The sequence below is a fragment of the Chiloscyllium plagiosum genome, unplaced genomic scaffold (genome assembly GCF_037043375.1).
Source record: "Chiloscyllium plagiosum isolate Xiang-an unplaced genomic scaffold, Cpla_swu_hap1 HiC_scaffold_6, whole genome shotgun sequence".
NCBI lineage: Eukaryota > Metazoa > Chordata > Chondrichthyes > Orectolobiformes > Hemiscylliidae > Chiloscyllium > Chiloscyllium plagiosum.
In genome coordinates, this window is record NW_028270144.1 from 50,573,581 (window position 1) to 50,587,144 (window position 13,564).

The window sequence follows — 13,564 nt, forward strand, 5'->3', positions numbered from 1 at the left end:
ATACTTATTCTTTCTTGATAAGTTCCTCACATTTCTCTGCATTAAATTTAATCTTTTAGTTCCATCAATCGGTCTGTATCCTCCTTCCCTGTTCAATACTTTTCAAACATGTTTGGCTCATGCAAACTTAATTTTATATCCTGTTTCTCTTCTCTTCTCTCTCTCTCGAATACTTTCTCCTTTCATGTCTATTTCCTTTTCCTTCTCTATGCTTAATTTGTCTTTTATTCTTCTCTCCTTTTCTTTCAATGATTGAGAAAGTAAGTCTATTAGATGTAATATTTATAGGGACCCATTGTGCTGATACTCCAGCAATTTGTGGTACGAATATAGATGCCAAAACAAGACCACTTAACACAAGGTTTGCATACATTAATAATTTGCTGAGGCTTTGAGACTTGTTGAGGCTGTCTCCACATATCTCCATGTCCACTGGTAGTGATATAATAGATAAGTAGGTCTGCAAGAAGTGATTTGAAGAGGCAGATAGTAAGATGCATTCACATGTTTACTTCTACATTTTTAAATGTTTCTTTAGTGTCACTTTGTAATATTTTCTCATTTTGTGACTTTTGTTTTATAACTTGATTTTTTGTTTAGAAGATACATGGGCCCTGTATAGGTTTTTATTTGGTCCAGAACTAAGTGTGCACCCCAAAAGTTACCCTGAGACCACCCAGAATGGACTTGCAGAATTATAAAGTTCAATGGCAGTAAAGTGAGCAACTGAGAAATTGATTTTTCATATTTCCCTTAGGTGTATAACTGGGGTTTTGAAAAATAAGCCTCGTATTCTGGTGACACATCAACTTCAATATTTAAGTGCTGCTGACCAGATTCTGATATTAAGAGAGGTAAGTTTTTACAAAAAGTACTTCTTTATGAAATAATGCATATAATGGGAATTGTGCATTTATGCTGTTTTAATTTGCACTCCATATCAATTATTCATTTACTTACAGTCTGAACTTTTGTGCTCTACTTTCACTTTTATAAGTTAGGATCTTTGATTAGTTAAAGGGCAGAATGAGACTGTTTGCTTCATTATGACCATGCCAATTCTCTGCAAAGTACAACTCCCCTAGTCCCCTGCCTTTCCACAATTAATAGTGTCAATCTGTTAAATTCAGGTGATTGTTCAATTCGTTTTAAGGCTTCAATTGAGTCTGCATCCACTGCGTGCAGTATGCACTTGATGGATCCCCCATGAGTTTGCATATCTCTATCAAATCTCCTTTCAGTCTTAACTTCTGTAAGCAGACTAGCCCAAGGCTCTCCAATTTATCTATGCGACACAAGATCCCCATTCTTGGAAGCTTTCTTTGAAACCAATGCCTTGCATACTTTGAAAGTGAGGGAGCGAGAACTGGATACAATGCCTCAATCGCATCCAAACCTGTGTCAATCATGTTTATCACATCTTTTTTGCCGTTGGACTCTTAAGTCCAGGACACTATACTCTAGGTTTAAAGCACTTTCTCAACTGACCTCCCATCTTCTGATATTTGCGTACACATCTCTATTTGCACACAGTTCCCCGTGTTCCTGAATTGCATTATTTATTTTATATTGCTTCTTTGTTCTTCCAACTAAAATAAATACTTCTCTTCGTTAAATTTTACCAGTAACATGTCTGCCCAGGACACTAAGCAGTTCACTACTTCTTGAATTTTGTCACTATCTCCTCACAGTTCTAAGTACTTAATGTTTTGTGTCTTCTGAAAATTGAAATTGTGCTTTGTAAGTTGACATCTCAGGTCATTAAAATTGATCAAAACAACCAAGGCTTAATAGAGACCATGCAGGAGCCTATATATCCATGGCTAGATACAATCCTCCAGTCTGAAAAAGTTATTCAGATACTTGGTTTTCCTCACTTAGCAAAATATGGCCCAGATTTTCCAATGGCAAGTGGTCATTATTTCAGTATAGATAACAGTTGTATTCAGTGGCCCAGTAGAGTGTCCACCACAGCAAACTCTGATGGAATTGCTGGGAAAATTGAATTTTTTGCTGGGCAATTCCAACATGTATGGAACCTTCCAAAAGTCTCCATTTCAATCTGAGTATTCAGAGAGTTTTGGTGTACTTAAGTAAAATTTAGACTAGAAAAGTTGAGAAAACTTTTAACTTCAGAAAAATCAGACGAGTAAATGCGTAAAGTAACCCCTGAGTAGCTGTTCAACTGATCCCATACAAAGCAACAATGATAGCCTACTGGAAACATGGCTGGACTGTTAATCCAGAGGCCCCAGGTGACATTCTGAGGATGCAGGTTCAAATCCTGCCATGACAAATGGTGGAATTTGAATTCAATAAGAACTCTAGAGTTAAGAGACCATGATGACCATGAATCTGATTCACAAATGAAATGGCCCATCCTGTTACACCCACAAGTCTGTTAGGTAGGGAATTCCAAGATTTTGACCCACCAAAGCAGAAGGAATGATGTTATTTTCAAGTCAATGTGATGAGTGGCTTGGAGGGAAGCTGGCAGGTGATTGGTGTTCCCAGGTATCTGTTGCAATTGTCTTTCCAGATAGAACTTGTCGTGGGTTTGAAAGGTGATGTTTAAAGAGCTTTGGTGAATTTCTGCAGTACATCTCATCCAGTACTGGTGGTCTGTCCATTTAGAGGAGTCGTTAGATAGATTAATAATTGATTAAGAACAGCTTATCTAGCCTCCCATTTTCACTATAACTTTGACACCATCTTGATACCATCTTATTTGTAAAGACAGAGACAAAATTCTTATTTGTTCAGCCATACAACCTGTTTCTATGGTTGTATGGCTGAACAACCATAGGCACAGTAATTAGCGCTGCTGCCTCACAACGCCACAGACCCGGGCAATTGTCTGTGTGGAGTTTGCATGTTCTCCCCGTGTCTGCGTGGGTTTCCTCCGGTTTCCTCCCACAGTCCAAAGATGTGCTGGTTAGGTGAATTGGCCATGCTAAATTGCCCGTAGTGTTAGGTGAAGGGGTAAATGTAGGGGAATGGGTCTGGGTGAGTTGCTCTTTGGAGGGTCTAATCAAAGTAATCTCATCTAATCTAAATCAATGCACCTTTTTGGGTACATAATTGCCTTTATTTCTACATTTAGCGTCTTTTCACTCTTGGTATATCTAGAGAAGACTTGTCTCTCCTCATACTCACTTCATGTCTCTTACTTGTTCTATATATTTACTCCCCTCTGAACCTTCTATAATCAGCCTGATTCTCAATTATTTATCTGATCTGTCATTTGCACCTATTATCTTAGTTTAACTTGTTTGTCATCATGGTATCTAAATTTGATTTGATTATCTTACAGTTATATCAGAATGTATCCTAACTGTGTTGAATTACCTGTGTTAGAACATAGAACATATACACACAACATTACAGCGCAGTACAGGCCCTTCGGCCCTCAATGTTGCGCCGACCTGTGAACTATTCTCAGCTTGTCCCCTTACACTATCCCAAAGTCATCCATGTGCTTATCTAAGGATTGTTTAAATCTCCCTAATGTGGCTGAGTTGACTACATTAGCAGGTAGGGCATTCCACATCCTTACCACTCTCTGTGTAAAGAACTTTCCTCTGACATGTGTCTTAAATCTATCACCCCTCAATTTGTAGTTATGCCCTCTTGTACAAGCTGACGTGATCATGGGGAAAAAGACTTTCACTGTCTACCCTATCTAATCCTCTGATCATCTTGTATGTCTCTATCAAATTCCCCCCTTAGCCTTGTCCCTTCCAATGAGAACAGACCCAAGTCTCTCAGCCTTTCCTCATAAGACCTTCCCTCCAGACCAGGCAACATCCTGGTAAATCTTCTCCGCACCTTTTCCAATGCTTCCACATCCTTTCCAAAATATGGGAACCAGAACTGTACACAATATTCCAAGTGTGACCACACCAGCGTTTTGTATAATTGCAGCATGATATTGCGGTTTCGGAACTCAATCCCTCTACGAATGAAGCGTAACATTCCGTATGCCTTCTTCACAGCACTTATCAACCTGGGTGGCAACTTTCAGGGAGCTATCCACATGGAGTCCAAGATCCCTCTGCACATCCACACTTCCAAGAATCCTTCCATTGACCATGTACTCTGCCTTCCTGTTATTCTTCCCAAAGTGCATCACCTCATATTTAGCTGCATTGAACTCCATTTGCCACCTCTCAGCCCAATTCTGCAATTTATCCAAGTCCCCCTGCAACCTGTAAAGTTCTTCCAAACTGTCCACTACTCCACCGACTTTAGTGTCGTCTGCAAATTTACTAATCCATCCACCTATGCCTGCGTCTAAGTCATTATAAAAATGATAAACAGCAGTGGTCCCAAAACAGATCCTTGTGGCACACCACTAGTAACCAGACTGCATGCTGAATATTTTCTATCAACCACCACTCGCTGCCTTCTTCCAGAAAGCCAGTTTCTGATCCAAGCTGCTAAATCACCCTCAATTCCATGCCTCTGCATTTTCTCCATCAGCTACCATGTGGAACCTTATCAAACGCTTCACTGAAGTCCATGTATACCACGTCAACTGCCCTACCCTCATCTACATGCTTGGTCACCTTCTCAAAAAACTCAGTGAGGTTTTTGAGACATGACCTGCCCTTGACGAAACCATGTTGACTATCTGAAATCAAATTGCTGCTTGCTAGATGATTATAAATCTTATCTATTATAATCCTTTCCAAAACCTTTCCTTCAACACACTGGTCTATAATTACCTGGGTCATCTCTGCTGCCCTTCTTGAACAAGGGCACAACATTTGGAATCCTCCAGTCCTCAGGTACTAAATCTGGAGACAATGAGGACTGAAATATCAAAACCAAAGGCTCTGCAATCTCCTCCCTAGCTTCCCAGAGAATCCTCGGATAAATCCCATCTGGCCCAGGGGACTTGTCTACTTCCACTCCTTCTAGAATTGATAACACCTGTGCATAACTAACCTCGATCCTTTCTAGTCTAATATCTTGTACCTCATTCTTCTCCTCTACAATATTTTCCTTTTCCTGAGTGAACACCGATGAGAAATGTTCACTTAGCACCTCTCCGATCTCTACAGGGTCCACACTCATCTTCCCACTTCTGTCTTTGACTGGCCCTATTCCTAGGTAAAAACAATGACTGCAGATACTGGAAACCAGAGTCTAGTTTAGAGTGGTGCTGGAAAAGCACAGCAGTTCAGGCAGCATCCGAGGAGCAGTAGGCCCTATTCCTATCCTAATCATCTTTTTATTTCTCACATATCTATAGAAAGCTGTAGGGTTCTCCTTTATTCTATTTGCTAAAGACTGCTCGTGTCCTCTCTTTGCTCTTCTTAACTGTCTTTAAATCCTTCCGAGTTGATCTGTAACTCTCCATTGCCTCATCTGTAGCATCTTGCCTCATCAACACATAAGCCTCATTCTTCTTCTTAACAAGAGATGCAATTTCTGTAATAAACCACGGTTCCCTTATCTTATCACTCCCTCCCTGCCTGACAGGGGCATACCTATCAAGGGCATGCAATATCTGTTCCTTAAACCAGCTCCACATTTCGATTGTCTGCATCCCCTGCACTTTGCTACCCCATTCTATGCATCCTAATTCTTGCCTAATCGATAACTCTTGACCTGTGGCATGCATCTATCTCTTTCCATCTCTCAACTAAACGTAACTGAATTATGGTCACTCTCTCCAAAGTGCTCACCTACAACTAAATCAAACACCTGGCCTGGTTCATTACCAAGCACCAGATCCAGTGTGGCCTCCCCTCTTGTCGGCCCTTCGACATACTGTGTCAGGAAACCCTCCTGTACACATTGGACAAAAACCGATCCATCCAACGTACTAGAGCTATAACGTTTCCAGTCAATGTTACGGAAGTTAAAGTCCCCCATAATGATCACCCTGTTCCTTTCACTCCTACTCAGAATAATTTTGCTAATCTTCTCTTCCACCTCCCTGGAACTCTGCGGAGGTCTATAAAAAAACTCCAAGCAGTGTGACCTCTCCTCTCCTGTTTCTAACCTCATCCCACACTACCTCTGTAGACGAGTCTGCATCAAAAATTCTCTCAGCCATCGTTATACTATCTTTGACAAACAAGGCCATGTCTCCCCCTCTTTTACCGCCTTGCCTGTTTTTAATTGAAGATCTAAATCCTGGAACATGCAACCTCCATTCCTCACCCTGCTCTATCCATGTCTCCGAAATGGCCACAACTTCGAAGTCCCAGGTACCTATCCATGCTGCAAACTCACCTACCTTATTTCGGATTCTTCTGGCGTTGAAGTAGACACACTTCAAACCAGTTTGCTGTCCCTGTCCTTCCTACTCTCATCCTCCTGTGCACTGCAACTACACCTCTGGTTCCCATCCCCCTGCTGAGCTAGTTTAAACCCACCCAAATAGCACCAGCAAATTTCCCACCCAGAATATTAGTACCCCTCTGGTTCAAGTGAAGACCGTCCTGTTTTTACAAGTCCCACCTTCCCCAGAATGAGCCCCAATTATCCAAAAACCTGCAACCCTCTCTCCTGCACCATCCTTGCAGCCACGTGTTCAGTTGATATCTCTCCCTATTCCTTGCCTCGCTATCATGTGGCATGGGTAACAAACCAGAGATAACAACTCTGTTCCAGCTCTCAGCTTCCACCCCACCTCCCAGAAAGCCTGCCTTACATCCCTATCCCTCTTTCTACCTATGTCATTGGTACCTACATGGACAACGACTTGAGGCTGGTCACCCTCTCCCTTCAGGACCCCAAAGATCCAATCCAAGAAATCACCGACCCTGACACCTGGGAGGCAACACACTAACCGCGAGTCTCGTTCGTTCCCAACAAACCTCCTATCTGAGCCCCTAACTATCGAGTCCCCAATGACTAACACTCTCCTCCTTTCCCTCCTTCCCTTCTGTGCAACCGGGACAGGCTCTGTGCCAGAAACCTGGGCCCCACTGCTTGCCCCTGGTAAGTCATCCCCCTCAACAGTATCCAAAACAGTATACATGTTTTTCAGGGGAATGACCACAGGGGATCCCTTCACTGACTGTTTTTTCCCCTTTCGAACAGTCACCCAGCTTTCTTCTTGCTTGGGGTAACTACTTCCCTGTAACTCCTGTCTATCATCCAACTCCCGCTCCAGTTCCCTAACACGGTCTTGGAGGATTGAGAGTTGGGTGCACTTCCAGCAGATGTACTTGGATGGGACACTAATGGAGTCCCTGACCTCAAACATCATGCAGGAGGAATATTCTCTCCCTGCACTGCCATCCCTGCTAGTCCCCTAGTCACAATTTAAAAAAGAGACTCTTACCTGATATGTCCCTGGTCTTTAAGGTTAGAGGATGTGGTTGGGTGGGAGGCCTTACAAAGGTAGGGTCTCGGGTTGAGAAGACACTGACTTATATAGCAGGATGGAAATAAACGTAAGAAGTCCCTCCTTTCCCAGAAACCTCTGCTCTCTGACATCAAATTTAAAAGCACAAATCTGTGACTTACCGCTCCCGGCAGGCCCCTGGTGCAAGCTCCCGCCCTTCGAGTTGCTGCTGCCGCTGAAAAACGGAAAGACATTATTTGATTGCAGTCTTGCCAGGCATTCTTTGATTCTGATTAGAACAGATCCATGCTTGCCTGTGGGAAGCCTGCCATGTAATTATTTTTTCCTTTAGGTTGTTCATTCTCCTTTTCCATAACTAACCTTAATAGTAGAATCACTATCCTCTACTGACGCATGAGCCAGATATTTGCTTGCAGATCAGGAGAATCAGAACATTTCCCAGCTCTGGTAGTGGACTTTGGGATTTCACTCCAGAGTGGCAGGATTCTCTGGGTGTTGGGCCAGGTAACCTGGAATGACTGTAGAGGCGGATGTGTGGAGTTGGGCTGAGTAAATGGCTGTCATGGCACTGGAGAACTTCAGTTTTACAAAAGCAATAAAATATAAAACAGTCCACACTCTCTCCACGCCCTGTCCATGCCAATCATACCACCTCATGCTCCCACTCCCATCCTCACTCCCATAGCTTCTTATGTTCTCCATGACAGCTGTCACTGTCACCTGCTGTATAGCTTCTGCCACCCTCCAAGCCAACCTCTGCTGTCCTGCCCACATTCATGACTTTTTGTAATCCCTGCATCAAATTAATGCCACTTCATAACTCACTAGCCTTTGCTCTAAAGCTGACTATACCAATGCATTCAGCAATCACCACAGACTTAGCTCAGAACCTCTCTCAAGTATCCAATGCAGAGTTTAGTTTTAAAAGCACTCATTCATTGAAACTCATTCACTGTAATTACTTATATTCAACTGCATAATCCCCTATAATAAAGAGCATTTCAATCAGGGACTAAATCCATAAGAACATATGGAACAGAAAGAGACATTCACCCTCTCAACCCTTCTCCACTATTCATGATTGATCTAATTGTAACCTCAACTCTGTTTCAATCCACCCTGATTCCCATTAAACTCTTGTTTAATAGTACTCAACCTACCTGTGCCTTATAATCTCTGCTTCCATCATTTTCTCGGGGAAGTGTTCCAAAGTCTCACAATCCTCTAAGATATAAAATAAAATTAACATCAGTTTTAAAATATGCAACTCCTGATTTTTTAAGCAATAACTAGATTGTCCCATAAGAGGAAATATCACCTTAATCTCTATCCTGTCAAGACCCTCTTGGATTTTGTGTGTTACCGTCAGTGTAGGGCAGCACGGTGGCTGCCTCTCATTGCCAGGGACCCAGTTTGACTCTAGCCTCGGGCGACTGTGTGGAATTTGCACATTCTCCCTGTGCCTGTGTGGGTTTTCTCTGGGTGCTCTGTTTCCTCCCACTGTCGAAAAATGTGCAAGTCAGGTGAATTGGCCATGCTAAATTGCCCGTAGTGTTCAGGGATGTACAGGTTAGGTGCATTAGTAAGGAATAAATGTAGAGTAATAGGGGAATGGGTCTGGGTGGGTGACTCTTCTGGGGGTTGGTGTAGACTTGTTGAGCTGGAGGGTCTGTTTCCACACTCTAGGGCTTCTATGATTCTTTCTATCAATTCTTATAGTACTAAATTCCAGTGGATATAAACCTAGCCTGTGCAACCATTTCTCTTAAGTCAACCCATCCATTTCAGGTTATAATCAATTAAACCTTCTCTGAACTGCTTCCAATGCATTACCTCCTTCCTTAAATAAGCTGATCAATGCTGTGCACAGTACTCCAGATGCAGACTCACTGGTGCTCTGTACAACTGAAGCAGATGAGGTGGTGTTCTTCCTGCTTGCATTAAGTCTCACTGCAACAGACCTGAGGGAGAAATGTTGGCTAGGGAACATGCTGGAGTGTTGAAATGGCAGGCAGCTGGAAGCTCGGGATCATTTTTATGGATAGAATATAAGTGTTCCACAAAGCAATCACCTACCTTGCAATTTAACCTCCCCAATGTAGAGTAATTAGCTCACTTAATAAGTTTACAGTTTCAAATAGTTCTCAGTTAAGCTGCTGTTTAACTGGAAATTTTGATGGGAGCATAAGCCTAACAACTACAACATTTCAACTGTGAATCTCTGCTTCATGCCAACTACAAATTGGATCAAGTTGCAAAATGGCAAGCATGCTACAGTGATAATGGAAGACTGTGAAAACAGTACTGGATTCAACCATAGTTCTTTGATTTCTGGTCTGAAGTTCATTTATGCAGTCCTTTCTCAGTTTATCCACAAAACATTCCCCATGCAATGGTGAAAGCAGAGTTCAGAAGGCCTGAGCATTTGTGGTCTTTTAAAACGTGTGTATTGTTTGTAACTCATTTCAGCAAAATCAAGTGTAAGTCACTGTTAAATGAAAAAAACTCTGATGTATATTGTGTTAGCTTTTCTTCCCTCATTTATGAAACAATCTTCTTAGTTGACACACTATAAGGATTCGAGAGTGTGGTGCTGGAAAAGCACAGCAGGTCAGGCAGCATCTGAGGAACAGGATGAGGATATAAGGCTTCAATGAGTACAACTGAAACATGCTATTTACAAATTGCTCAGCCTGTCATATACACCATCATGAAATCCAGAGCTCAAGCTGCTGTAGCTGTTGCATGTAGAATCAGAGTCCCTACAGTGTGGAAATAGGTAATCAAGGCCACACTAACCTGCTGAAGAGCATTCCACTCAGACCCATCTCACTACCCCCACCAAGCATTTTTTAGTATTACCATCCACTGTTAGTTTTACCAGTGAAGGTGGGGGAGGTAATGCTTTTGCCTTTGATAGTTTGTGTGACGGACTGCAACATATAATTTAGTATACAAGGCATAATCCAAAGAAGAATAAGTAGTATTTAGTGAAGATCTGGATCCACAACTAAATCCTGTAAATTCTTAAAGGATCAATTTCACATTGGTATATAAGATGATTTTTTTTTCAAGTAATACGGGATGTTTTATTTAGAATATTGTTGATTTTCTTAGAATATTTTGTATTATCTCAGTTTCTATGCTGCAATTTGTCACAGCTGTTTAAATATGAACAAAATTTTCAGAGGAGGTTGTTAAATGCAGACTTGCCTAAAGCCACTTTAATGAGATGGTATCTATCAGAGATTCCCTACAGTGCAGAGGGAAACGATTCAGCCCATTGGGTTTGCATTGACCCTCTTAAAAAGCATCCCGTCCAGACCCTATAACCCTACGTTTACCATGGCTAATCTACCTAGCTTGAAGATCCCTGGACACACAGGTAATTTAGCATGACCAGTGCTCCTAACCTGCACATCTTTGGACTGTGGGATGAAACCCGAATACCTGGTGGAAACCCTTGTACATACAGGGAGAACATGCAAATACAGACAGTCATCCAAGGCTGGAACCGAACCAGGATTCCTGGCACTATGAGGCAGCAGTGCTAACCACTGTACCACCCAGTAATCTTTAAAAAAATCTTGTTTTAATTTTTATAGTTACAGACCAAAAACCAGGCAGAGAAAATCCTCAGGGAAGAGCTGCATATTGTAATAAAGTTGAGTTAGCACAACGTGGTGGAAGTATGCATTCTATTGACTGCTCTCTTTATTTATTTAAATTGGACCTGCTCTGGCCAATATAGTGACGTTTCTGACATACCTCTTCTCAGCTCACCACCCCCCAAAATAATGAATGAAGAAACTCATCACTGAACAAAGCAAAATATTGCAGGAGCTGGAAATCTGAAATAAAAACACAAAATTCTAGAGAAACTCAGTAAGTCTGGCAGAATCTGCGGAGAGAGAAAAAGAGTTAATGTTTCAAGTCCAATATGACTCTTCTTCAAAATTTCCTGCAGCTTTTCTGTTTTTATCAGACATTAATGACTGACAGATTGTAGAAACATATGCTCACATTCCCAATCTAGACATGGTTTTGTTCTACAGAATAGCAGATATTTTCTCACTGGGAAATCATTCTAATTTCAAAGAATATTTTTAACTATGTTGCACACCAGAAACAAAAGGTGTGAAATCACACTACACTTTATCTGAGTAAAGTATAATTTATTCAGTAGTTGGCTATTGTGTGATTAAATAACTTATTGAAATTAATTTCAGGGCCAGATGGTTGTTAAAGGAAATTTCAAGCAGCTTTTAAATTCTGGAATTGATTTTTCCTGTCTGCTAAAACAAGATGAAGAGGATGAACAGACAGACTCCCATGCTGCCACAAAAATAACTAAGGAACGTACACTTTCACAGACCTCCAATTTGTCTTTGAGTTCCTCAACACAATCTCACAAAGAAGGTTTATTTGAGCCACCGGTAAGTTAAACATGGATGAACATCGATAGCCTAATGACAATAAGTTGACTCGGAGTCTGAAAATACAAAGATCTTGTTTTCTGGAGCTCAGCTATATTCAGCATAGAACAGGTGCCATCAATTATTAAACTAATCTCTGGAGTGGGAAGTTGTCTTTTGAGGAAAGGTTGGAAAAGTTAGACGTTTATCCGTTGGAGTTTAGAAAAGTAAGAAGTGACTTGATTAAAAGATATAAGCTTAAAAGATCTTGACAGCAGATAGATATGAAGTGGATGATTCCTCTTGTAGGAGAATCTAAAATTTTAGACCACTTTAAAAAGTAGATGTTGCCTAATTTAAATCATGACAAGACAATTTTTTCTTTTGTTGTCTTTTGAGGAAGAGAGTTTTTAAATATTTTTAATTCAGAAGCAGATAGGTGTTTGACAAACAAGGCAGTTAAAAGTTATCAGAGGTAGGCAGGAATGTGGAGTTACTAGATCAGCAACAAATGGTGAAGCAGGCCTACTCTTATTCATGTACAAATTGGATGAAAAGCAAAACTTTATTTCAATAAACAGTCCATTATATATACTGTGTATATTTAGATGAAAAATGAGTCTTAAGTAACCATAATACATAGGTGGCTACTTCACTCAGAACCATCAGTTAAATTATCGACTTCGATAAACTTTTGCAGCTGAAATCACCAGAGTATGGCATTAGAATGTAGTACGTAAGTAGACTCAAATGGATTGTTCTAACTTCAGGATTCAGGTTTGATTCTAGCCATGGATGACAATCTGTAGAGTTTACACGTTCTCTCAGTGTCTGCATGGGTTTCTCCTGAGTGCTCTGGTTTATTCCCACAGTCCAAAGGTGTGCAGATTAGGTGAATCGATCATGCCAAATTGCCCCTTAATGTCCAGAGATGTGCAGGTTAGGTGGAGGGGTGGGTATGGGTAGGATGCTGTTTGGAGGGCTGGTGCAGACTCAATGTGCTAACTAGCCACTTTACACATTGTGGAGATTCGTTGATTCTTGGACTCAGAAATTTGAATTTTGCTCACTTACTTCTGGAGCATATGTTGCCTCAAGAACAATTAATTAATTTGTGATCCTGTAGAGCGAGTGAAACTTTCTGACTGTGTTGTGCACTCCCATTTTGAGCTTCTTTGCTGGATTGAATGGAGTGCAATGTAATGAAAGAGTGATTAGATGATGAACTGGTGCCCAGGATGGTTATCAGTATTATTGCCATCACAGTGTTCTAGCAATTGGTCATCTCTCACCATCTGTTCTTTATTACAGTCACCTTTGTCATTCTCATCATCTTGCTCATCCTTCATGCTGTAATCCCCTGTTTGTACTCTTGGCCATCACCTCACTTGCCTCATCCTTGCATTTGCCATTCCTCCTTGCATTTATTAGCTGTTGCCTTGCTGTAGCTTCTGCTGTGATGCATATTTACCTGCAGAAGACACTGGCTCGCTGAGCTCCAAATTGCAAACTAATAAAGCAATTGATCTCTTAGCTGCTGAATTTGCTTTCGGTTCTGTCAGTGATTTCCTTTATGTTTGAGATGTGCTCCTCAACTGGTATTCTGCAGTTTGATTATTTTGTGCAACCTTTCCCTGAAAATATTGATTGCTTTAGAAAAAAGTTGAGAAGTGTGGTGCTGGAAAAGCACAGCCGGTCAGGCAGCATCCAAGGAGTAGGAGAGTCGATGTTTCGAGCATGAGCTCTTCATCAGGAATGATGGGGGGTTGAAAGATAAATGGTGGTGGGGGGTTTGTTGGGCTGGGGGTAAGGTAGCTGGGAA

General features: G+C 41.4%; 1 protein-coding gene across 4 annotated transcripts in view; it reads left to right on the forward strand.

The window, feature by feature from the left end:
* Nucleotides 1-13,564, forward strand: part of abcc4 (ATP binding cassette subfamily C member 4 (PEL blood group)) — a 624,022-nt gene that overhangs the window by 317,407 nt on the left and 293,051 nt on the right. For 3 of the 4 annotated variants that reach the window (XM_087987995.1, XM_087987994.1, XM_087987996.1), the window contains 2 exons: nucleotides 758-854; nucleotides 11,557-11,763. In XM_087987995.1, coding sequence (XP_087844121.1) covers nucleotides 758-854; nucleotides 11,557-11,763 — 304 coding nt within the window. The remainder of the gene's footprint in view (nucleotides 1-757; nucleotides 855-11,556; nucleotides 11,764-13,564) is intronic. The other variant, XM_087987997.1, reaches the window with a different exon arrangement.